This window comes from Pleurodeles waltl, chromosome 6 (genome assembly GCF_031143425.1).
Source record: "Pleurodeles waltl isolate 20211129_DDA chromosome 6, aPleWal1.hap1.20221129, whole genome shotgun sequence".
In the NCBI taxonomy this organism is placed as follows: Eukaryota; Metazoa; Chordata; class Amphibia; order Caudata; family Salamandridae; genus Pleurodeles; species Pleurodeles waltl.
In genome coordinates, this window is record NC_090445.1 from 977125572 (window position 1) to 977152817 (window position 27246).

General features: G+C 43.9%; 1 protein-coding gene across 3 annotated transcripts in view; it reads right to left on the reverse strand.

Moving 5' to 3' along the window:
• The window catches only part of TBC1D12 (TBC1 domain family member 12), a 407968-nt gene that overhangs the window by 170028 nt on the left and 210694 nt on the right, over positions 1 to 27246 (reverse strand). For all 3 annotated transcript variants that reach the window (XM_069239854.1, XM_069239853.1, XM_069239852.1), the window contains one exon: positions 3550 to 3656. In XM_069239854.1, the coding sequence (XP_069095955.1) occupies positions 3550 to 3656 (107 nt within the window). The remainder of the gene's footprint in view (positions 1 to 3549; positions 3657 to 27246) is intronic.

The window sequence follows — 27246 nt, forward strand, 5'->3', positions numbered from 1 at the left end:
ACAGGATTCCGACACTTACATCATGTATTCATAAGCTCTGGTTCATTCTTGCTATGGATAAGCTGACCCTAACCTCACAACAGCGTGGTGGCGAGTTCAGGGACCTATGGCAACCATTCTTACAGATCTTATCCACTGAGTTCACTGAACTGACATGTCCGGCTTACCTGAGAGTGCTGGGTCTGACCTGAGCTTCTGGGGAGTGTGCTTGCGGGAGAGACTCATGGAAGTACCGGGACCATGCAGGGAGTGGGCGGGGGACTTGAGTGATTGTTGTATAACGGGCAAGTTCAGGGAAACAATGTTGGTGTTTTACTAAATATTTCTGTGTTGTATATTTCCAAACATGAAGTTCGCCTCACAGTGCAGCACATGATAGTGGGCGACCCCGTATGGGGTGGGTGCACGTTGTGGAGGAGAGGAGGTGATCTAATGGGACGCGGCTGATTTGGAGTGGCGCATTATGTACCACCCCCACACTTCCAGACTGATACTGCTGCATTGTGACTGTCTTATTTTGAAGAGCTATATTTGACATGTTTAATAATTTGAAAATAATAAACAGATTTGATCCATAAAACATGAGGAGGGTGCAACAACGCTTCCTGATCGAGGAGAGGCTTGGGAGGTCCTCTGCCATTCCTCAGGAGGCCCTGAAAGTGACCAGGCTTTGAATGATGAGTCAATCAGGTTTAACCAGATTGTGCTGTGCCCTGGCAGAGTTTGGAATCCTAAGGCTAAAAGGTCTACAGATGACTAACACTTCAATTAATTTTTTTCAAGCATTCCATTCATCACCTTGTTGTTTTAGCACTGACCCTTGCTAGGCTGCTAGGGCATGAAACAAGTTGACTAAGAGCTGGAACCACATGTCCTTCACTATAACCATTTGGTTCACCGTTTTATTTTATTCTGGGCACAGCCATACCCCGCGAATAAAAGATTATTGAATACGGATTGGCCATAGCCAATGTTACCTGATTCATCACATAATCTACCACCCCTTCATAACCTTAACCAGTAGCAGCGTGCACTGTTCTTCTGTTTAGCAATGTAAAGTCTGGCCTGACACTCCTGTATGGCCTTCAAGTTCATCTAGGCATAGTCATCGCAAGCCCTGAAGAAGTGCTCAGAAACCAGGTACTATAAACAGACTCTGCGAGGGTTTATCATTAACACCTGTTTACAACAGTCCCTGCTTGTTAAACCCTGTTGTCTTATGAGAGTTACATTTTCCCTTTCACACTGGATAATTTGAAAGGAAGTAATAGTCAGAAGACCAAGGAGAACCTCCAGGTCTGCATCTGAAATTGCAGAAAGAAACTGATGCAAGTGCGCAAGGGTCATGCCTATATACCTACATGTGGCTCCAATCGCCACTTCCAGAGTGGAACGACATCGATGCTGGGCCACACAACACCACCTACCAGCACTTTTAAAGTTTCCGTATTCCATTTGACAGCTAGAAAATATTTGCAAGCTGAGGTTAGACACATTCAACAGAAAAGTTTCATTTATTACTACTAACAACGTCTATTGGTCTTTCACATCATGTGTCAACAAATACTGTTCACATGTCAAGGAATTTCCAAGTATGAATTAACGCTGATATGCCGACCGGGGAGTGCTACTTTACTCTCTGGACACGTTATTTCGTGTCCTCCTGGAATCCTTAAGTTAAGGAGGTGTTTATGCACACACCCCTTACGTGCTTTTGCAGACTGATTAATACATTGCTGTATATTTGATAATTAATATTTGGGATCTCAGGAGAGCTACTATAGCTCATTTCGAATCGCTTATTTTCTTTCCTAAACATCGTATTGAGCCCTGAGGAAGTCATTGAGATTATTTTCTCTCAAGACGAAACACGTGTTGGCTGTTATTTGTTTTACTAGTATATGAATATCACGGGTCAAGAATAAATTGGATCCATGCTAACCTTCCAAGGTCTACTTAGTACCTTATTGTTTGGAAGAGGACTTTACAGCACACGTACATGGACTACTGATCTTTTACTTAATTCACAAGTGCCTTGACATTTGTTGATTATGCTGTGTTTTTTCTAGAGAAACATAGGAGGAGTGGGGAGGATCCTCCTGCCAGGAGCACCGTGCCTATGATTGATTGAATATATATTAACTTGGTGATTCACTGTGAGTGCCTATTCCTATAAACCATCTTCCCCTTTGTGCTCTCTTTTGTGTATGAATTAAAGAAGGCTCATGCTAGACTTTCTCGTTAAATACGGAGTAGTGTTTGTAGAAGTATTAAAATAAATCTATGCTGGAATATGCCATGTGTTTCAAAGAATCTGGATACTGAAGCAATTGCTTAAAAATGAAAAACCTTTTCAAGGTTTCTGTGAATTGTCAAAAGGTTTCAAAACAGTACATTGAATGTTGAGGTTTTTGTTTTGACATTAGTGGGAGGTTTATGTGGGAAGAAATCAAGATCAGTGGCACATTTACACTCTAAGATCAAGGAGGCCTTAATTGTAACTGCAGCTCCCCATTGCATCACATTTTGTGATGCCGGACAAGACCTTTCATGTCCTATGGCTCAGTGCCCTTGATTGTCCAGTTTAGGAGCTCCTGGGGTGATTTAGTCGACAGTCCACTGTGTACAGGAACATGCATTTATTGTGGGTATCCAAGAAAAGGTCTCCTGACCGTCTGTGGATTTGATGCACTGTCTCCCTCACACTGACTAAATCATTGAGGCCAACTGGATGGGCATATTGTTTTGACATTTGTCACTATTTTCATCCGTGCTTTATTCCATACTCCTTTGGTGCTGTTTAAACAAATAACCATTCAAGGCAATCACCATTACACGAAGGGGCATTCTAATAATTATTTTATGTCCAGATTAATTAGTTATCGCTGCCCCACTGTATAGTTAGTAGGCTAATCAGCCCAAAGTATTAAACACTCTTCATTCTACTTATCCCTACTATTTTTGCCACCCCAAAAAATTATCAAAGTTGGTTGCTCTCCTCTTTTGCAGGACATTTCAAAAACAGTCAATTAAAAAAAATAGCATTACATTTGATGGTTAAATAATGCTAGTTGTTGCCGTCACTGAAAGAAATTGATATTTTTCTTTCAATTTAAGCTGACGTGGTGGTTTTCTTTCAATGACCTGACTCAGTTCCATTACTTCTTGTGCACAGTGATTCTTAAATACTGTACAATCCATGATCAAATTTGCGGGCAAATAACTGCTTGCATGCTGAAGTCTAAAAGTTGTGTTATTTAAAAAACATAATGTTTATGGAATGTGTCACAAAAGAGGTATCTGTCTGTAAAAAGCAACACTCATACCATTTGTACATAAGTTGAAGTCAATACTGATAAGGAGACAAAGGGAAGAAATGTAAGTTAATAAGGTTATCACTAAAACAATGTGGAAAAGGATCTAGGAGGGTGAATATGAATAGTAAGTTATAAAATAAGGGAAGATGTCAATTGACAAGTGGAATGCTCTTTTAAAAGATCTATGTGCAAAGTTACAGGTTTGTTAGAGGACTTGAAAGTTTAAATTTACCAGAAGTAATATTCAGCTCATTTCCTATTGCTAGACTCCATACCCTTCCACGAACGCTAGGGGGTAAGCCTTGCCACCACAGGTCTCGAACTCTTCGTGTACATCTCCTGAAAAAAAAAAAAAAAAAGTATTTGAAAAAAAAGTAAAGCACAAATTATTCACTCTTGCCCTGAATGTCCTAGGTATTGCATCCTCTAGACTCTTAGGCTGCCCAATCTGGCAAGCTATGGTAAAGAGCTCATAGTTCTCTAGCCCACATCAGGTAGAGCACTGTGGGTGCATCTGAGGCTCATTCACACCTCAGACCCATCTTTACATAGAAAGCTGCATTCCAGATCCCCATTCCCAAATTCCTCCAAGAAACAAAGAGTTTTTTTCACTTACGCAAGTGACGGATAGGTAGATGGATCACCCGGAGAAACTGGCACTACTATTACTAAGTCCACTACAGTATCCTGTACTTACATTTATTTAGTCAATCTATGGGTGCAAGTGAGGGCTAGAAAGCATCTTCATTAGCCTGAGATGCACTATCGGAACCACTGTACATCTATGGAACATCAAAAGGGGGGGGTCTATTAAGCAAAATATACATTCAGCCATATCATAATTAGAGGACACAAAAAGTTGCTCAAAACCTCAAACAAAGGATGAAGGAAAGAGCCATGAATAAAGAGCATGGAACCGACTCCGAAAGGGTCCTTTTTCTTTGAGGGACAAACAATAGATAAAAACAAAAACAAGAAGCCCAAAGCAAAGAAGAGGACTCCCGCAGATGGCTGTGTCTCAGAAGACATTGGTAATGCCATTAAGCAAGTGAGAATGATTCAGAGTGGGAGGAATAAACTCCAGGACACTCAACAGAGACACAATAAGGAGTGTGCATTGTCAGAAAAGTGGGAGCAAACAACTCCATTGATGGAAAATCTTCAAGACCCCCACACCTCAAACAGGTAGCAACATAGGAGGGAAAGAAAGGGATGTAGACCATTTTACAAGAAAATACCTTAGGCTTTTATTCCCTGACAGAGGAAGGAGCTGTAGAATAATCATATATCAGCTGCAACCTCCTGTATTGCCACTCTGCATATGAATTGAAGGCATTTACTGCCAGACACCCTAACCATGGAATTGCTGAAAGGCAGACAATATCAAATACAAGATCCAGTAGCTTATCAAGGTCTCCTCTAGGAACACAGAAGACACCAGCCAAGCAACACTGACAGTATAATCACCTTAGGAAACTCCCATTGTGTCAGCATCAAAACTAATCCACAAAAGAAAATAGCAACAAAATCAGGATCATGCATTTCTTCAAGAGGGCATGAACCACTTTTTTCCATTAGAATGGAAGCGCAGTCAGCAATGCATCCCCTGCGTGATTACCTACGTAGGCAGGGTGCTGATGGGCACCTTGAACAACAGCAGGGGGGGGGGTCTTACTGCCTCTTACCAGCTGCCCATCTGACGCGGATGGAGGCCGGATCCTTTGAGAGTCGACTTGCCCTGTGGTGGACCTAGATGCTGGGGCGACCACTGATGTGTCTGGCACTGTGTTATGAGGGTGGGTGGTTCGTCTAGATATAGCCCCATCAGGTAACAATTGGCGATATATCTAGCCAGCCTGTTTTACTGTTTATGTTCTACTTGGATTATATTCTATGCTACTGTGCAATACTTTATCCTGAGGAATGTTTAACGCAATGATGTTTCTTCTGCTCTGTTATGTTTGCTGTTACAATTGAGCAATAAAACTAAAAGAAAAAACCCCCATCAGCAATACGTGTTTATGGAGGGGCCATTATGGGTTTGCATAGGAGAATTCTGGCCAACACTAACGCTCAGGTTCTCCAAGATAGCAGAGGCATACGTTAACAGTAAAAGCATTCTGAGAAGACTGCTGGCCAAGTCCATAAAGCTAGATGAACATTGTGGACTGGAAACATAAGATGGGCAGAAGGAATTCTACAAAGAATCTATGAACGTAGGAGCCCACTCTATTAATTACTGTTGCCTCAAGTCATCCTCTGGAAGAGAAACAAACTGTATCTACTAAGAAACATAGAAGGTGAGAGACACTAGAGCCAGTCAATCAAGGAGCTCCTCCAAGATAACTAAAAAGTACAGGTGTGAAGGTGAAGAGAAGGTGCCCACATTTTGTACAGTTAGATTCACTCAAAGAATGATCTCCACAAGTGCTCCAAAAGAGAAGCTGCCTAAAAACTCACCTGAGTGAACAGTGATGAGGGAAGCAGCTCCTGAGGAGTGGAGCCTTTCCAGCCAATTCTGGTAACAAACCTACACTACAAAGAAGCCGAGAAGGCTTCCAGCATGGGCACTGAGCCATCATAAATCCTAATTATTAGAAATATGTAGTGGTCATGGGCAAGTTTGACATGGGTAGTAATGGCCACAGCTGGGAAGTTTATTTTCTGGGTTTCTTTCCTCTTCTCGAAACAAGAAAAACCCAGACTCACAATTATGGAGGGGAAAAAGTCTGGACACAGATGTCTGGTGCAGAACATGTCACTGACAGAGAATCTACTTATACTGGCCTTTCCATGGTGAAATAGAGGCTCTAATGTTAACTGTAAAAAGGTTGTTTGGACCAGCACTGTAAGGGCCACCCAAATTCTTGGGTAACACATACAAAGAAAGATGAATGTTCCAGACACTTAGATCTGAAGCCACTGATCTTACAAAAAGGGAAATGAAAGTCATCTGGGGTCCAAAGAGTAGAAGGCCTGTACTGAATCTCGCTATTCAACAAGGTGAAGAAGCACATAAGGGAATTAAATCCAGATAGGTACAAATTGGCCTGGGTCAGTTTGAAGAGTACTTAACATCTGGGAGGTAACCGTGATGGGAAACGTCTGTCCCTGCAAGTACCACTTCTCCAGAGTCACAACCTCATTACTGTAACAAATTCTAGTATTGAGAGAAGAGGCACATGCCACAAAGGCAGTTCTTGGCACAAGCACTGATCTCAACCTCAACTGTCTACATCCAATGGTCTGTGCCTTCCTGCAGGACTGATGAGCAGACCATACATGGCAACCTGCCTTCAGAGGGAGGGCTCCCCATCTCCTCTCACCCCCAATCTCCTGAGAGATTATCAGCACAGTTGACTTACATATGCACCCAGAGACCTTTTAGCCCATTTTAATGATGGGCAAAAATTATTTTAGTACTATGGTTTTCAAGCATAGCCATTTTGTAGGTCAGGAGAAAGTGGGACTCTCTGTACAAGTAAATAACATCTCAAGTTCCCAGAGTTTTCATTTGTCAGGTTACATATCAAGCAGCCACAGGTCCTCTGACTATTCTTTACCATTTGGGGGCAACAGGGGGAGCTACAAAAGTGGCCATAGGAGGGGGAGGGGGGAGATGAAGAATGGAAGACATTTGGGAACTGTTTAAGGTAACTGATGTAATTGACAGTCTTGAGATGATGGCCATACCTTCAGACCACTCTACTGTGCCATGTTTTAACCATTTTGGGAAAATGAAATGGGAGGCTACTAACTAAAGTGAAAGACTGATCTCATTGTAGGTTGAGGTTGGACTAAGGGAGAAACATAGCCCAAAGATATAACAATATAGGCAAGTTATTTTCTTGTACCGAAGAAGACTTTAAATCAAACACGTTAAAGAAAAAAAGTGATCAGTGAAACAGAAGGATAAGAATTGCCGAAAATAAAGCCTTCACTTCGTTTTTGGATCACAAATCTAACTGGTGGGATATAATCTCTAGTACTGGACTCAAGACAGCAATGCTTACAAGATGCATGGTCAACTCTTGGTGTACTTATTTCGCAAACTTCACTGGAGAAGATTTTAGCAAGCTATCCCTTCAGGTTTCCTCTGGCAAAATGAGGTCTGGAATTACCAGACAGTGGATGAATTGCTACATGGTAGCAAAACGTAAATGAAAAGTTAATCTGCCTCGACATAACTTGCGTAATGACATTTTCCGTTAGCAACTAACACCTTGTCTTAAAAAATAACTCTTCTCTGAGTAAAATCTCTGGTCATTTTGAAATAGCACCTCACAAAAATTAAAGAAATTGGACTATGCATAAAATATGAAACAACTGATTTTCAGATGACCAGTCCTTGGAACCTTAAGATGCAGGGTCTACACTAAACTCTAAAAGCAAAAATGCAGGGAATCCCTACCAATCAGGGAATTATCACTAGATGTGCAGCCGAAAGTTGGCCTCATTAAGCACCCCTGACTCTCAGGGTGGATGTGAGTGAGAATTCAAGGCCTACCTCAAGGGAGGTGGTCTAGCCTACGTAAAGTACAACACAACCATCACATCTGCAATAAATATATGAATGTGCTGTGACAGTATGAGAGGACGGCAGTTTTGAAAATGTCATATATATGTACTACGTGACTCCAAAAGTGAAAATAACCCAAAATTTTAAAACAAGCCAATAAGCAATATCAGTGATACAATATAGAAATAGAACAAGGGGAAAAAAAAAAAAAAAAATAGGTGAAGGCAAGATGGCAACCGGCTGAGATGGCAGAACGGATCTCCCCTCGACTAGTCTGCATGTAGCGGACTACATAGTATACTCACTTCCCGGAGCTGTAAGACAGGAAGATACTTGGCACCCAAGACGCTTTGTGAACTGAAAAGCCTATTGCGGGCATGGGAGCAGCTTTACGCTGCCGCTTAACAGTTACTTGCATCCCGACTCGCGGATCAGCTCCTGGCAGCAGTGTGGATGGGGCCCAAATCTGCCGCTACGAGAGGAGGAAGCAGCATGAGCAGTGCCAAGCAGAAGCTGATGTCGGGCACAGCAGTTCTCCCGACAGCAACTGGGAGTGCTTGCCTGCTGGAACCACTGGTAAATGCATCAAGCACGGCAAGGCACACCGGCTCCAACACACAAGCCGGGAAGAGGGGGCCTGCAGGTTTGAAAACTGAGGTCCAGCGGAAGAGGGTGCAAGCTGAGAAGGAGGAACCTGCAGAACCTTCAGCCCAGTATCATTTATGGAGCTATTACAGCAGAGACCTGGATGTGGAAGCCAAGGAGTAGAGATGGCAGGAGGCATGTTAAAAAGCTCTGGTCAAACACGGCTCCGTGACGGACCTCACCTGAGTGGGATGACCAAGGTGAAACAGGAAGTTCAGGACAATGAAGAAAGCATTAATGAGCCCCCCACAAGCACCTGTGTAACCGAGCACCCTGACTCTGGACTGAAGGCAATGAACTCTATTGCTGATGTAAGTGATGGGATTGTAGAGGAGGATGCAAGTAATCCCTTCAAGGCTGGGGGTTCACCACTGGAACATGGAACTGCGCAGGGTGCTGGCAAGCTGGTAGTTTCAACACTGGAGAGATGTTGGGCAGACATGGTTCACAAATCGGAGGTGAGGGGCACAGTCTGGCTGACTTAGCAACAACTAACCTGGCTGTGATGTATGAGGAACGTGTAGATCAGCAGTAGGCACCCGAGGCTGAGGGGACGCGGTACAGAGCGGAATTAACAAGCTTGTCGCAAACGTTCAGGAGCTGGAAATGGAGGCCAGTAAGCATTTTTCCTCACTCTCGGATAGCTCGGATGAATCAGAGGAGGTGGAATTAGAGAGTGAGGTAGGCTTGGGGGCAGTGGATCCAGGGGTAGGTGTCAGCAGTGGGATTAGTGAAATTAGCAAGCTCAGTGATGACACTGTTAGAGATCAGATGGAACCCCATAATGTTTCCAAGAGAAGCAAAAAAAAAAGGATAGAGAAGCGCAGGCCTTGAAATGGCATTATGCTCATGGTACACCAGCACTCCCTTGTGAGGACTCAGGAGATACTCTGGGCTCCCTGGGTGCAGGCACCCCCACTCTAGAGCTGATTTATAGCACTCATATCACAGAAGGAGAAACTGCGTATCGAGAGTCGGAAAGCTAGGTTAGCAACCCACAGATTAAAGATTACAATCCGTAAAATGTCTAAAGTGTGTTCCACAATTGCAGACAGATTAAGCAGTCTGGAATTGAGTACCACATCACTGGAGTCTGACGTTGGTACAGCCAAAGGCTTGGTAGAGGAGCATGAGTCCCGGCTGATGGATATCCACTGAAGCTGGAAGATCAAGAAAATCGCCAAAGGAGAAATAATTTATGAGTTCTTGGGGTAACAGAGGGGAGGGAGGGGGGAGAGGATGCTAGAGGTTTTTCCGATTGGCCTCTTTCAGAAGGCCTTATCAGAACTTCAGGGATGGGAATGGGTGCATGAGAGTGGGGAGGGATTGGCTTGGGGTTGTGGAACAGGGTTGGATGAGGGGAGCAAGAGGATGGGGGAAATGGAGCATAATCAGGCAGAGAAATTGGGTGATGTAATGGTGGTGTGTCGGTTTGTTAGGCTGGTCTGCCAAGTCTAGCAGTACATGATCCTTCTTTAATGGACAAGGAAAAGCTACAAATTTGCATGGTTGAAATATGCGGGCTCAACCATAGGCTTAAGAGGGCTAGGGTGGCCGATTTGTTCAGAGCTTGGAGGATAGATATAATTTGGGAGCAAGAGACTCACATCCCTTGGGCAAAAATTGATTTGGTGCAAGTAAGGAATATATTTCATGGCTGCTAGCACTTCACAAAGTATCACTGTCAGAGGGGACGCGCTATTACTGAGGAAGTCCCAGCTTACATCTAACTGGAAGCTGGTGGACATGTATGGGTGATGGGTAATGGGTAATTCTTGAGTGTCGGGTAGGGGCGGTGAGATTTATCTTACGTTCGATTTATAGCCCCAATTTTGATAAGAGTAAAGTATGGGAGGGGTTTACTGTGGAGCTAGCACATTGGCCAATGCCCCTGATATTGTATGGTGATTTCAATATTAATCTGCAGACCGGCATGCTTGGTTGGCCTTCAAAGGGGCATTTAGGGAGGAAACCTAGGGTTTATCAATCCCTTACCCAGCTGAAGAAAATTCCCATGGCTGACTGATGTGTGGGAGAGAATGAAACCTTTAGATCCCGGCTATACATATTTGTCAGATCCCCACTCAAAATACACTTGTCTATATTATTTCTTGGTGTTGGCTGAGTTAGCCACTAATGCAGATATTAGTACACTGCCAAAAGTACTCTCAGATCATAACCCATTAGTGGTGGAGATTGTGGGGATGGGCACAAGGCAATATAGGGCGACATGGACATTTGATAGGACATTGGATTTGAAATAAGTGTAGCATATGAGAAATTGAATAGTGGAATGCATGAATATCAACAGGGATAGCACTTCCAAAGGTGTGGGATTCGTTCAAGGTAGTCGTGAGAGGTGAGACTATTAGCTATGTATCTTATACCAGGAGACAACAAGAGCAACAGACAGCAGGTCCAGAAGCTAAGATTATGGCCCAGGTTCAGGTGGGCCAGGATGGGGGCGAAACCCTGCAAGCAGTTAAAAAAAAGCTGAGATTGGCGGCTATTACTCAGACATCCTAGCTGGGAGGAGTTTAGTGAGGCAGTAGGGAGGATGCTCGCTCTCCGTGCTCGTCAGAGCAATGTGGAACATGCAATTGAGGTAACTGAGGATGGGGATGGCATGACGGTTAACACATCGGAAGGTATCATGAGGGATCGTCGAAGCATATTACGCAGAGGTATATGCAGGTGAATTACAGCCCTCTGAAAATCAAGTGTATGATTTTTTGCAAGAGGGGGAGGGCGCTGTTATAGATCAGGAGGAGGCTGAGTCGTGGATACTAAGATTGCAATGGAGGAGGATGAGGAAGCTGTCAAGACATTACATTACGGCAAGGCGGCTGACCCGGATCAGATTCAGGTTGAGTTTTATAAAACATTCTTTTCTGCTCTTGCCAAAGATTTCTGGGACTTTGTTGGGCTCGGGAGGAGGTTCCACCAGCTTCCTGGCAGGGAACCAACATCATAGTTTTTAGGAAAAAAGGGAAGCCCCCAGAAAACCCAGGGTCGTACAGACCAATATCCCTAATGAAAGCAGACACTCTAAGGTTCTGGCAATATGCTTGGAAAGGGGTATAGGTAAAGTTGTCTCACCTTGGCAGCATGAGTTCATCCCAGGTAAGGGCACCGCGGATCATGTGAAATGTGCTACCACACTTTTTGACAGTGCAGCCATTTCAAGGGCCCCACTAGCTATGATCCTTCTTGATGTTGAAAGATATTTGATTGAGTTGCCTGGGGGTACCTCTGGAAGGTTGCAGAGCATGCTGGATTTCGACCTGGCATGGTGAAGGCATTGAAAGCTCTATATTACTCCCCCTGTGCATGGCTCCAGCTTATGAGCAAGGAATCTGTGAAAAACCACATTTAGAGGGGCACACAGTAGGGCTGTCCATGCTCTCCTATCCTGTTTGCCTTGTACATTGATCCACTGGCGAGAAGGGGGCCACTCACCTGAAAAGCAGGATGTCTGCAGGGGTGATGGTATGCCCGACCTCCTGGAACACCTCTCGGCACTTCCTGTTGGAAACAGAAACCCCGGCAGGTGTTCCAAAAGGAGTGGAAGAGAAAGAGAAAGTACTGCCACCTCTTGCTGGACCAGCCAGGCATCCTGTATCTTCGGGGGCAGGTCGTTGTTGACAGAGTGATAGAGTTAGTGCACTCAACTTGAAACGGAATCTCTCTTTCTGATATGGGCACGGGAGCGGTAGAAGAACACTGGAATGCTCCTGCACATTTCTTGGATAATAATAACTGTTGGCACAATTACTAACACTGCATTACCAAAAACCCAAAGTGAGTACCATAACAATAAGTACTGCAACACTCGGGCTGGCTTCACAGAGATTCACTGTTGCACACTACAATTAGAACTGTGGTTGCACTTATGCACAAGAAAGAAACGAGGGCATTAATGATATCACATTTAACTTTCCTGCATGCCTAGGGTTAAACTAAAAGGAACAAAAACAATCCAAGAAATACAAATGTCCACTCTGGGTTTAAACAGTTAGGATAGCACAGGTTGGTTTGGTTTCACTGTGTGTGTGAAAAACCCTTCAAAAGAAAATTCCTCAAATCTGAAACACAGACATGAATGACAATTTAAATCCAAGAGTTATGCTATTAGCAAAAGAAAAGTCAAGTAAATGCTCTTTTAAAATTGCACTGTCACTTTTTGTAGTACTTGAGCTCAAGCAGATTTCCTGAAGCACATTAAGGCAAGTAATTACAATAATAATGTAGAATGTTCAGAAATGCTTTTGTTTCTTCAAGATAATCACTCTGCCAAAATACGAGGTCTGAAATACACCAGCTGTTCTAGGAAAGCACTGCGCTCAAAGAACAAACTCCCTGGAGAATACTAGTCACTTAGCTGCAGTCTTTTCCAGAGTGCTGGAGGAATGCCTGGTGTCAGCTGGTACAGGAATGAAGAAAATAATTGCCTCAAAAATCCTGAATACGAGGATGACAGCAGGGGCTGGACTGCCAAATCAGATGCTGAGATCAGGAAGCAAAACAAAGCCAAGCAGGGAGGCATTCTTCACTCTGCTATTTATAGCCAATCAGGAAAGCAGTTGAGTTTCCACATGTGGATGAGTCACCACACCCAATCGGAAGCACATGTCTACACCTGCTCACATTAGCAAACAAGCATTGGTAAAACAAGCATTGTTATTATTATGTTTACTTAAAAACATGAAGGTTTAACCAAGAACAGAGATATGATTTAACCCTAATCCCTGGGGATGCTGACAGATAACACATGAGGCACCTTGGGGATTCCGGACATCCACTACTTAGAAGGCTAATTATTAATCAGATGATCCAACCTGTCAGGTTCAATGGCCATGAAACAAAGGTACTAACATATGTCAACGATATTGTGCTACTGACACCTGACCCTCAAACAGCACTTCAGGAACTGTAAAAATCGGCAGAGGAGTTTGGCACTTTTTCAGGGAATCTTCTGAACAAGGGGAAAGCACAACTGATTTGCACCAACATGGTGTTGGAGGACAGAACTGGGTGGACAGTTCTATTTATCTGGGGGTAAGGATCTCAGCATCAGTGGATTCTATATTTAGAATAAATCTTGAACTCATGCTAGGGAAAGTCAGTCAGGATCTAAGAAGAATCAATGGCTTGCATCTCACCTTAATAGGCCGATGTAACGTTCTGAAAATGACAGTTTTGCCAAAAGTATTGTATATGTTTAGAAGTATCCCACTGGTGCTCGAAGAAAAGTGGATTATCTGGCAGTACACATGGGCTAGACAGGCTTTGAAGTACATTATTCTCCCAAGGAACAGTGGAGGTAGGCAGTTCCGTGTTTTAGGCTGTATTATTGGGTGGCACTATTGCAACATAGAGGAATAGTATTCACACCTAATAGACATTACAGGACACATGGTCTATTAGAGAATTCCCCCAAGTATTTATGAACTAGTGCCTGGCGGTGTAGCATCCGGGTGTTTTGTGAGACAGATTGAGTCTAGCTATTATTTAATTGTTTTTTAAAAAAAAAAGTCAAATTCAAGGTGATTGGGGTAGGGAACAAGATTTGGTTTAAGGTCAGGAAACTGCTAAAAATTCCTAAATATAACCATTAAACTCAACTGTGGCATTCCCCGCTATTCCCAGCAGTTTTTCATGATAGCACCTGTAGCAAGTGGTAAGAGTTAGGGATGGAGCGGATGGCTAACTTATATTCTTGCGGTCAAACATGCTCCTTCACCGACTTGCTAGGCTTTTTAAGAAGAGGATCTGTTTAAGCCTACCACTGATGCTTGCAGAAGTGAAGCCGTCCTACAGGGGGATACTGGGCAATTATACTTTGTTTGCTTCTGTGGCTGTGGTACGCTTATTAATAGCCTCAGCTTGTAAGGATCCTGAGCCACCAACTGTGCAGCAGTGGTTTTTGAAGTTGGTCAGTACGTACAACATTGAGAAAGCACTATATAGCTGTAAGGGGAAGGCTGCTAGGGGGCAAGGGCTGCGATCTGGTCTTCCTTGAGTGACTGGCTGGGAGAAACTTACGGGTCTGGGGATCTGGCTTTAGAGTTGTAATGAAGGCCGGGCTATGGCCAGATTAACATATGGACAAGGCTGCTTAATGAAACACCGTCCATAAGGTATAATTTGTACATCTATTTGCTTATTGGCCATTCTTTCTGTATTTTTATCTTTATTTGTTTTATTTATTTTTTTACACACTTTTTGCTGCGGAACAAAGTTATTCTATTTATGTATTTAAGAAGTATGCATACTCTATAAAGTATTAACTGGTGGAACAGAAGAAGCTCAGAATGAATTGGGGTATAAGGATTGCAATTGTAATTCTGTTTGATTATGCTCAAATAACAAATAAAAAAGGAAATCATAAGATCTAGTCAGTCCTATAGTGCAAGACACTTAGTTATCCATGAAGATCTATAATGCTCGGATGGTTTCTGCAGCACTGGATAGAGCAAAGGTATGGGGAATAAAAATGATAGTAAACTTAAAAAGTGATGGCAAATTAATTGTAGGAAGCATTATCAAGTCTGTCGAAAGGTAACTCTAGAACACTCCAACAGTTTAATTTATGGATTAAGGATGTCCCTCAGAGGTCCAGCTGAAATCTGAGCTGCACTAAAGTAGTAGCTTGGTGACAAAAGAGCTAGGGCAGTACCAATGGGCTGGTCAAGATATACTGTAATTACAGATCATAATGCTTCCATTTGTATACAGGTTTGATAAAACCTAATACAGAAAACAAACCATGCTATTATTAAAGGAAAGTATAAGGCCTGGATGTCGGATAGGCAGCTGATGTCAGCCGAAATCAGCTAGATAGCAGACACATACATGAAAATTAAATGGCATGGGGGTTTAAAGCAGTATTTAGATCAAATTGAACTTAATTATGTGAAACAATTGTATCTTATATTCCACTTAGGGCCTGATTACGGTGTGGAAGATGGGATACTCCGTCACAAACGTGACGGATATCTCGCTGCCATTTTACAGGTTCCATAGGATATAATGGAACTTGTAATATGGCGGACGTGATATCCGTCACATTTATGACGAAGGATTCCATCCGCCAAGGCCCTTAGTGCTGGTCCCTGTGGAGGCGATAATACACCACCAGGGCCATTGGATAAATAAATGTGCTGTTTGTTATACTGTGGAAAAATCTCTTGACCATGTCTTGTTTCTATGTCCTCTGTACAAAAATATAAATAAAACCATCTTGAAACATAAAAAAAAAAAAAAGGGAACGAGGACTATATTATTTTCACCCTGTTCAACATTTACAAAGATTGAAATACACAAGGTACCGAACTAATTCAATCCAGGACGCAACCGGTATTAGGGTGACAAGTTTTGCTAATGATCACAATCAATGGCTAAATAACACAAGAAGGAACATAATTTTCCCTCCAATAAAGTTACTTTAGAGGAATTAAGGTTTTATTTTCCGTACCATAGAGGTTTGTAAGCATCAGAAGGAAGCAAAGCAACAGTTAACTACTTTCCAAGTACCTGTGAGCTGCAAACGAAGAAGACCAGGTTTCAGAGTTTGCATGTAGGTTTATGGTAAACAGCTAGGCACGCTAACTTTCTGAGTTAAGGTGAGGGGTAAATAAAGGGTGTACAAGCCCAAGGTACAAAGGGCTTCCAACAGACCTCAACCAACTATAGGGGCCACTGGTCCAAATCTGGCTAGCCAGCTGGTGATTGGATCACGAAAAACAACAGAGTGAGTCTGAAGGATAAACAAATAAATGATGGTGGCCATAAGCACAGTTCTATCTTGTCTCAAATGCACTTACAGCAGGTCTCTCCATAATCAGTCAATCAAAAAAATTTATAGAGCGCCCTACTCACCCGTGAGGGTCTCAAGGCGATTGGGGGTGGGGGGAGGGTAAAGGGGGGCAAGGATGGTCACTGTTCGAACAACCATGTCTTGAGGTTCTTTCTGAAGAGCAGGAGGTCTTTGGTTTTGCGAAGGTTGGTGGGGAGGGAGTTCCAGGTTTTGGGGGCGAGGTAGGAGAAGGACCTGCCTCCTGTGGTGGTGCGTTGGATGCGGGGGACTGTGGCTAGGGCGAGGTCGGCTGATCTTTCGTTGAGGTAGGTCGGGCCGATGTTGTGGAGGGATTTGTGTGCGTGGATGAGGATCTTGAATGTGATTCTCTTGTCTATGGGGAAACAGTGAAGGGATTTGAGGTGTGGTGAGATTCGTTCGTGGCGGGGGAGTCAAGGACAAGGCATGCGGCTGTGTTCTGGATTCTTTGTGTTTGAGTGTGGTGCCAGCGTAGAGGGCGTTACAGTAGTCTAGTCTGCTGCTGATGAGTGCATGGGTGCATGGGTGACTGTCTTACTGGTCTCTGGGGGAATCCATTTGAAGGAGTTTTTTTTTATTTTTTTATTTTTTTTTAGTCTTTTTTTTAGAGTGCGGAGTGTGTGGAAGCAGGAGGAGGTTAGAGCATTGATTTGCTGTGTCATGGAGCAGGAGGGGTCCAGGATGATGCCGAGGTTGCGTGCGTGGTTTGCAGGAGCAGGGCCTAGGGCGGTGGGCCACCAGGAGTTGTCCCATATGGTTTTGTTGGGGCCGAAGATGATGATCTCGATTTTGTTGGAGTTAAACTTGAGGTGGTTAGTTGTCATCCAGTTGGCGGTGTCGAGGAGAGCGGCGTGTAGGTTGGTTTTGGTGGTGGTGGGGTTGCGGATGAGGGAGAGGATGAGTTGGGTGTCATCTGCGTAGGAGAGGATAGTGATTCTGTGTGATCGGAGGATGTTGGCTAGGGGGATCATGTAAATGTTGTAGAGTGTGGGGCTGAGGGAGGGCCTTTGGGGGACTCCGTAGATGATCTTGGTAGCGGTGGAGTGGAAAGGTGGAAGGCGGACTCTCTGGGTCCGGTCGGTGAGGAAGGAAGTGAGCCAGTCTAAGGCTTTGTGGTGAATTCCTATGTTGTGGAGACATGTGCGGAGTGTGTGGTAGAGGCATGTGCAGAGTGTGTGGTGGCAGACAGTGTCAAATGCTGCGGAGAGGTCAAGGAGGATGAGTGAGACGGTCTCGCCTTTGTCAACTTTGGTCCTGACGTCGTCAGCGCATGCATCGAGGGCGGTTTCCGTGCTGTGGTTCTTGCGGAACCCGGATTGTGAGGGGTCAAGAGTGTTGTTTTCTTCGAGGAAGTGGGATAGGCGGGTGTTAACTAGTTTCTCGGCAACCTTGGCAGGGAAAGGGAGGAGGGAGATGGGGCGATAGTTGGAGAGGATCTCCGGGTCGGCTTTGTTTTTTAATTTTTTTTTTTAGGAGAGGTGATTTCCGCATGCTTCCAGGGGTCTGGGTAGGTGGTGGAGTCGAAGGAGGAGTTGATTATGTTGCGGAGTATGGGGGCGATGGTTGGGCTGGCTTTGTTGTAGATGCGATGTGGACAGGGGTCGGAGGGGGATCCGGAGTGGATGGAGTTCATGGTTTTTTAGGTTTCTTCGTGTGTGGTGGGGGCCCAGGTGGTGAGTGTCGTGGGGTGGGGGTCATGAGTGGGGTTTGAGTTGGGTGAGTGAGGGGTGTGTGTGTGGTGGGTGTGTGTGGTATGAAGCTGTTGTGGATGTCCAGGATTTTGTGGTGGAAGTGGTTGGAGAGGGCGTCACATAGGGGCTGTGTGTGTGACGGGTCTATGTTGTTGGCTTTGTGTTTGGTGAAAGGGTCAGAGAACCTTCAACTGATATTTGTAAACATCTGTAGTCAGAGGTTGTTCTGGGGGAGCCCTGCTCCTGTCTATTCTAAGGGTTGGAGAGGGCTTTAAGATTCCTGGTCGGTTTTGGACTCCATTCATCTGGATGGGGCTTCCATTCAGGTAAGACCAGCAGCAGAGCAGGCCAGCAGAGCTTCAGAAGGGCCTGCAGGTTTTGTCCTCACCAGGATTAAGTGTGCAGTTAGTCTGAAACATTAGACATTTTAGACATTAGTCAAAGATATTCAGTGAAGTGGATGGCCACTTCCAAAAGTAAAGCAGTTGGGCAGATGACCGCAGCCAATCTGTCCATGGCAACTCATATGTCCAGCTGATGACGCTTAGTCAGATTCATCAGAAAGGCTGGGAAGGTCCTCTTCCCAGAATGCAATAAGATGTCTCTGTTTTAGTGCAGAGGCTCAGGTATACCTTCAGGGAGAAATGGTAATCATATATAATGGTGTAATTTGTATTCTCAGCTTTAAAACAAAATACATAAAAAAAAAAATAAAAAAAAAAAAGAGGTTGTCCTCAAAACACTAAATAAAGTAAATGTTCTTTACTTTGAAGAGGAAAAGCATTGTTTTTCTCTGTAGTATAGCCTATTAGACTATCCTGTTGTCCCTCTTTCTTCATTACCACACATTTATCACGTTTGCTAGCTTACTAAAGAAGCTTTTCAATGTAATTTGAATATCAGGCACTCTTTAAAGAGTTTCTTATCCTTTTTTTTTCTCTTTCTTCTCCAGTTTCGCTGCTGATTTCAACAAGAACTCTGCCATCAGTAGGCCATTCAAAGACGATTTTAGCTGTCTCTGGGTTTGGGTTTGGGTTTGGGTCTGGGGCAGTACAATCTTTCTCTAAACCTTGTGAACTCACATGATGCCACCGTGTGTAACAATATCAGCTCCCTTCGCACAAAAACACAGTGAGGCTCTGATATCCCATGGTGGAAAACTAGCAGGAAACAACTGCATAGAGTGGTTTTCCAGCTTGTCTTTTGAGGCTTTGAACAGTTCACATCCATTAAAGGGTTGTGAGCAATCCCCTCTCCCCTCTTCCCTAGCCCCTATCCCCTCCACTCCCCGCACCCCCACACATCAGCAGCAGTCTCAACATTTGTTTCTGACGGACTGGAGGAGGCTTCTTGGAAGCTTTTTGCCACAAGGCCCTGGGCCTTCCTCAAATTGTGAAATTTATTTTTTAATTGGCAGGTCTGTTTCTCTGCTTTATTCAGGTCTTCCTTCATTTCTCTAGAAGGTTCCAAAACTCTTCACTTATCAATATGAAGTGGCAAAAACATTTGACTCTTAATGAGACTCTCCTTACAGTACTGCTCCAGAAACAGAGTTGGCAGTAAATGGTTTGCTTTCCATGCGCACCCCAGGGGACCCAGCAACTAAGGCTGTGACACTTTCCTCTTGCGAGTGCCTGCCAGTCTCACTGATCTGTGTTCTTTACAGCCTAATGCTACAAGTCTGGCACCAAAGGGCAGGCATCCTACATGTGCATCATCAAGAGCGGTTAAAGCTGCAGTTTGACCCAATAGCCATAAGCCACAGGATGTTCAAAGCAGGGAACCTGTAATTCTGTCTTGTTAGGTGCTGCTGGGTTCCAGTCTGAATTTATGTGGTAAACAGAAAATATAAATAATTTAAGGGTCATAGCACAAGGGCATGGTGATATTGTGTTTCTCCTATTTGGCTGAAAGCAAAGCTCCAGTTGTCGGATTCAGGACATTTCTGCAGTACACAGTAAGTCTTCACATGGTATTTTCCAAAGAGTTATTGCAATCCAAGGCATATTAGTTTAGTTCTCATTTGATATTACACTTCCATTTGCAACCCTTGGCTGTACCATAAATAGAGAACCAGCATTAGAAAAACCATAAGATTTGACTTTAAAGTATAAACAAATGTAAACAGCCATTCACAAATGCGGTTCGCATGCACTGTATGCACAAATATTCTTTATCACATTAAAGCCTGTCCTATTTACTTAGTCAATACTGGAAAAAGTAACAGGAAGTATTGCTCTCTGTGTGGCATGCTTATAGGAGAAAGAACGGAATGTGACAAACAGCACAGATGAGCTTATTTTTTCATATTTAGGATAATCCCTCTGGCAGTCTAATGGCAGCACTTTCTGGAAGGTGGAAAGATAAATCAGAAGCTGATAACAGATAAGAGAGTAATGGGTGAAGCCAATCCAAAGCAAATTCTAAACATATTTTAAAGAACTGATAAAAAATATATGTATTTCGGACAACTGGGCTTCCAAGCCTAACCTAAAAATGGAAATTTAACTTAACTAGATATACCATTATTAGGAAAGATTTAGAATAGTCAAGCACTAATATTTGGTGTATTTTGTCCATTTAAAAGGCATACTACTTTGGAGGTCATATAGAATATGTAAGGAAGCTGCAGTGAAATGTGTGGAAAGTAGTTTTCAGTGCATTTAACACTATTTTTATTAAGGAAAAGAACTGCATTCCCTCCCTATTAGTACCAGAGCACAAGCAAATGTTGGTGCTGATAATTGCAGAAAAAGACAGCGATAAATGTGCACGTACTGTTTCTATCCACATGCTGTAAAGTCATAACTGGTTGTGGTAACACTATTACCGAATTGTAAGTCAGAAAATATGCACCATTCTGTAAAAGACTCCATTAGTGGAGCAGTCTGCATTTTGCATTCCTCCCAAATGGCAGTGCGGCACAACTCCACTGTCCACAAACACCAGAATGTAGTCCTGAAAATTCTTTCACTGATGCCCTAAAAACATTCTTGGAACTCTTTAAAGATCAATGCTTTTCCAGGTTGCTTGAAGCCACTAAGGGCCTAATAACGACATCCCCAATATCACTCAGTAACTACTCCCAGAGTTCTGGATTATGGGGGCATTGATAAAGGGAGGGAGGTGGCGATAAAAATAACAGGGTTCACAAGTGGGACCCTAGGGTTGCCTTAGAAACGAGGAATTACTTGGGGAAATCAATACGATTCCCAATTCTTTTCAGTCTATCACCTGAAGGCTCTGCCAGCTTTCAACAGGCAGTGTCGGTGAGTTAACGTTAAGAGGTAGTAAGGGGTCAGCAGAGTCCAGGGAAGGGTAGGGTTTAATAATAGAACAGGTTTTTTTTAGGGTTCAGGGAAAGGTACCGTTAAGGCTTAGTAAGGAGTTTTAGGATTCAGGAAAATTTACCATTAAGAGGCAGAAAGGAGTTTTTAGGGTTTAGGGAAGGGTAGTCTTAAGGGGAAGCAAGCTTTTTAGGGAAGGGTAGTGTTAAGGAGTAATAAAGAGTTTTTAGTGTTCAGAGAAGGATAGCATTAAGGGCTCGCAAGTTGTTTTTTTGGGTTCAGGGATGGGTAGTGTTAAGGAGAAGCAAGGAGTTTATAGGATTCAGGGAAGAGTGGCATTAAGGGACAGTGACGTTTTTTAAGGTTGAGGGATGAGTAGCGTTACAGAGTAGTAAAAAGTTTGTAGAATGCAGGAAAATGTAGTATTAAGAGTCAGTAAGGGGTTGCTAGAATTCATGGAAGGCTATTTAAAATTACAATACTAAATAAATTAGTTTAATACAAAAAAATACTAAAATTAAAGTACATCCAAATTTTAGGGTAAGCACTCTTTCTGTGGAAGCACACAACTTCTGCCCAAGGCTTGGCCTGGCACCTGTCTTGCACCTGTGCCCTTAACTGTGCCTGGTCCTCCATTCAGGCCCATCCCCAGCTATGTCATAAAGCTCCGCACTTCAACCTCATATTTTTCTCTCTCTGTTCTCGACCTTGCACTTCTCTCTTTCTTGTGACCTCTGCCATTTCACTACTTTCTCTGGCTCTTTGCACTCCTTTGCCTCTTTCTGGGCTATTTTGCTTTCCTTTCGCTTTTATTCTCTTCAGCTTTCTTAAGTATTTCTTACCCTTTCTTTGCAATTTTCTGTGCATCTCTCACTCCCTGTTAGATACCTCTACAACTTCAATATCTGGATCACCACCTGCACAGACACCAAGGCCCCAATCACCAAGGCCACCAGAAACAGAGCTCAAGAAGCTTGCTGGTACACAGAAGAGCTCAAACTCACTAAGCGCCATTGCAAGCAGCTAGAATGTAAATGTAGAGAAAGCCAGAATGACCAGGACAAGGGCAACTACAGATCAGCTCTTAGACGATACACCAACAAATCAGACCAACCAAAAGTTTCACCCTCACCGAGCGCATTGAATGCAGCACCAACAGCACCAAGGAAATACCTGTCATTGTGAAAGATTTCACACCTCTGGCAGCAAACTCCACCAGTGTAATTTCCTCGTAAGACCTCTGGACCAAACTGTCCCATCTCTTCTTCTACAGTATGCTTTTCAGTATGCATTTCCTTATGATCTGACATAGCCTATAGATGGAGTACAACACCCCCCCCATCTTATATGAAGAGCCCCCATCTTGTATGTATTTGGATCCTTTCATCATTTTTCTAAAGATGGATCAAAAGAAATCTGGAACTCGGATCATGACATCCTCTTCATTCCTAATCCCTTCACCACCTCTTGATCAGAGATTACATTTGCTGCACCTTTGTGTCAATTACCCTGGCCTTCTGTGCTCTCCTAGTGCGTCACCAGTTAATCAGTGAAGCAGTGGCATCAGAGTGCACATTGTAGATGGCCAATATGGCTGTGACCTGGGATTTGACCTTCCGCAAATGAAAGAGCTTGATGTGCTGCAGGTCCCTGGACTTCCTTCCAGTGCAGAGGGCATGTTGGCCTCGAATAACTGAATTAAATTCAAGGTTTTTATCAGTCAACAGTTACTTAAGCTTCAGTTGACCTTGTGCCCTAAGAGCTGGAACTGAAAACTTGCAGACTGTGATTAATGTGACGTGGAGAGAGCAAGGAATTGCAAGTCAGTTTAATGAGGGGATAGACCTTGGTTGCCCCCATTTGGCTCCCTTGTTTTTCAGGAGGAGACAACAGCAACTGAAAGGGAAGGGGGGAATTGGAAGATAGAAATGTTGGCAAACAAAGATTTTACAGTATATTGTACTACTCAGGTGGTTACCACTTTGCTAATGACAGAAGGAGGAATTGGAGATGAGAGGCAGCAAGGCTAATGTACAGAACAGCAGTATGGAACAACTCTGCTCAACTCACTGCTGAACATGATTTGATCCTACAACTACCTCCATCAGTACTGTACAATTCTTTTTAGGCTTTGAATTTGTGGACCCTCTTCATGCCATTGTGTGTGAGGTCCTCACCCCGCCCACATCTTTCTTCATATCTTCTTGATTCGCCTTCATCAGTCTTCTATGCCTGTGTGGGTCCTGCTGAGAACTATTTATTCTACTGGGCCGATGGGGCAAACAGAGGCCCACAAATAATCTTTAAGAGTGCCCACGACAACGCCTTTATGGGTCAAGAACAGGCAAACAGAAGCATATCAGAAATCTTTTAGTCTGAAATGGTTTGAACAAATGATCCTCACATCAGGCCACAAACTTCGCACACCATCCAGAGTAGAATGACTTCATGGACAGACAGTGCATCACCAATATGACATCCACCATCTCTATAGGCAGGCTGCTTTTGTACAATCTCCAATCCAAGCCTGGAGGCGTAGGCTGTGGAGGTACTGATGACAAACCCTGTCCCATTGTTGGGACAGAAAGTTCTCCTCCTGAGGTAGACAGAGCATATGGCAAATGCTCAGTCTCAGAAACTTTCAGTACCATACTCTGAGCCAAGTCTGGGACTATGAGGATTATCTGAAGTTAATCTCTCAAACCACTTGCAGAACTCTCAAAGAAAGCAACAGAGGTAGTAACACATGGAGGAGACTGTTGTCCCGTGGAATGCAGAATGCAAATCCCAGGAAGCTTGAGGTGGAAACTCTGGAGAGTAAAAGGATTGACAGTGAGCTTTCTTGGTAATAGTTATAAAAAATAAAAAATATTAAAAAATACATCGACCCAAGGCATGCCTTCGTGGGTGAAGTCACCTTGAACAACATTTGGGTACAGACGACACGTGTTCCGCTAGATGGCATATTTTGAGATCACCTGCCTTTGCGTTGAGAAGCTAATTTGCTCTGGCATGCAGGAATCCTGCCAGATGGTTGACAGGTAGTGAAATCACCCGAGGTACAGCCATAGCCACAGTTACTTTGATTCCTAGTGAAAGTCCCTTGACCTCACACAACACACAACGGAGTCCATAATTGAGCCTGAAGAAGCAGGATTATATCCTTAATGTCCTTGACTCGCTGAAGGAGTGGAAATGCCTTCAATGCCACCATGTCCATGATTGGCCCTAGAAAGAGAATCCTCTGCACCACCTAAGGTGGGATTTCAGCTGATTGATATAGAATGCAAGGGACAAAAGCAGTGAGATGTTCATTCACAGGAGGTCCATAACTAACTGACAAGCCAGCAGGTATGGGAAAATATGAATTAACCATGGATGGTGGGCTGCACCCACTATACCATCATCTTCATCAAAACACAGGGGCCTGAAGATATCCCAAAGGGCAGAACGGCAAACTGAAAGTGTTATTTCCCAACAATGAATCCCAGGAAATACCTGTGGGACTGCAGGACAGGCACATGGAAGTATATACCCGGCTAGCCCAAGGACACAATCCAATCCCACCAGAGGGCTAGAGCCGAGAGGATCTGGGCCAAGGTTACCATCATGAATTGTCCTTCCAAAGAAAATTGTCCAGATACCAAAGATCCAAAATCGTCTGCAGTCTACCATCCTTTTTCAGCACAAAAAATAGAAGCACTAGTACCCTCTGCCGAACTCCTTCTCAGACACCCTTTTGATTGCACCGTTGGCCAGTAATGAAAATCTCTACAGAAATAAAGGAGGTGTGCTCTTTTGAACTCTGGGTGAAAACAGGAGGAACTGCTGAGTAAGCGGCTGAAAAAAGGGAAGGATGTGACCTTGACGTACCACCACAGGACCCACTGTTCTGAGTTAACTGTGCACCAGCCGAGCAGGGAAAAGTGTATTCTGCCCACCCACCCCCACAGCCCACCCCTAGTGGCACTTAAGAGGGAATATGAGCAGTTTGATGGTCATGGTTGCAGGGGAGGAGAATGAATAAGGCTCACCATGCTGTTGTTGGCCCCGTCCTCTGCCACCATCGTGTCTCATAGAAGCCTAAAAGTGCTGTGTGGGATACAGTATGGGTCGCAATGGCTGCCTTGGACAATAAACCAGATTCCAACAGTAACCCTTAAATTTCTGGTATTGGTGGAACTGCTGTGTTGGAAGTAGCAAACCCAAAACCGTGAACCGAAATACAGCTATATCTGAACCACTCCAGAGCAGAATATGCCTTGTCCCAAACAGCCTAGAACCATAAAACAGCACATCCTCTGAGGAACACATTGCACTCTTCCAACCATGACAACAAATAATCACCTAATGGCCATAGCATGGCCTACAGTCTGTGGAGTGGAGTCCGGCCTGCAAGATATACTTTCCTGCATTCTGTCTATCGTGGAGCACCTACTAATTCAAAACATCTTGCTAAGGACAGGGCAATATTCCACTAATGTGTCAAGAGACTGTGGGTGTTTTTACAGAGCAGGTAGACTGCATAAAAAGAGTTTAACACCGAACTGTTGGAGAACACCCTCTTGCTAAGTGAATCTCTACCAGGCATAACAGAGAGAAAGGCATTTGGATTCACAAGCAAGCCGAAGCCTGTACTACAAGGCTTTCTGGAGAGGGATGTTGAGTCAAAAAGGTTGGGTCACCTGTGTTGGCTAGTTACGGGTTACCACTTGTTGGAGGAGCTTCCTAGAATGGTAGTAAAGGCTCTGAAGATAAAAAGCAAGGTTACACAGTTTAGCCTTAGTTTCTACGGTACCTCCATCACCCTGTGTACCACTGCAACAAAAGTCACTTTCCTCTGTGAGGTCTTAATAGGGAACTTAATTCAGTTTGTGAGGCGGTATCAAAATAATCTCCTTTCTGAATAAAGTCTCTCATGAGGCAAATAAACAGCCCCTTTCTCATCATCCCGACATATGGGTCATCAAGAATCTTCTGTATTTCTGACTCTAAGTCAAACAAAGCATTGAGGGCACCAGTGAAGAAGCAGTGGCTCTATTGGAGAACTTTCCAATAGCACTTGCTGACCTTAGTGATCTTGCAGTGAGATACTGCTGAAGGTCTAGCTGAAATCCGCTCTGGATCAAAGGTCAAGGTCTGCATCCGTGCTGAATCATAGACCATTGTCTCCGAAGCCATAGTTGCCCCAATCTGGACTGACATGGCCTGACACCCATGGCAGAGTTAACAGAAAACAGTCTCAGGGAATGCCAGTCGGGCAGATGTCCAACTGGGAACTCTGTAGATCTCTGGGGCTAAAGTCTTCCAGAGGAACCAGAATTGTTTGGAAGAGTTGAAGCTTCATCTCCTTCATGGTTTCTCTGCTGCAGTGTCACAGAGCGCTGGAAAAGGTCAGGGCACACCAGCTCCACATGCAAAATGGTGTCTAAATCAGATGACTGGACAGGAGTCGGGATCAATGAGAGGTGACTGCATGAGCCCTCCCTGGAGTCGAAGGGTGCAAGGGGGTAGGGCTCGTGTCTGGACTTCTTGTGTTTATGCTGAGGTTTTTCCTTAGACTTCATATTAAACCTATCCAAGGATGAGGACTTCGATTTTAAGTGCAACTGGAACTGATTCACATGCTCGGGATGTAAAGTATTGTCTCCTGCTCACTGAAGGCCTTCAGATGAATCAGGGAACATTTATCACACAAATATGAATCATGTTTAGATTGAGGACACCAAAGACCTGCATTGTGTCCATGGCATACATCTGCTTAGTTCAGGTACAGTACTGCTTGAAGCCTGTAGATTATGGGGGCAACATCTCTAGCGTACTGTCAGCAAAATCATTTTAGAGGTTGGTAAACGGCAAAAAAGTTCAATAGCAGAGCTGCGGATCTGCAGTGAAGGGCATGTAAAAGAAGGAACTGAAGTCAACATGCATAGGTATCCCCCATGTATAA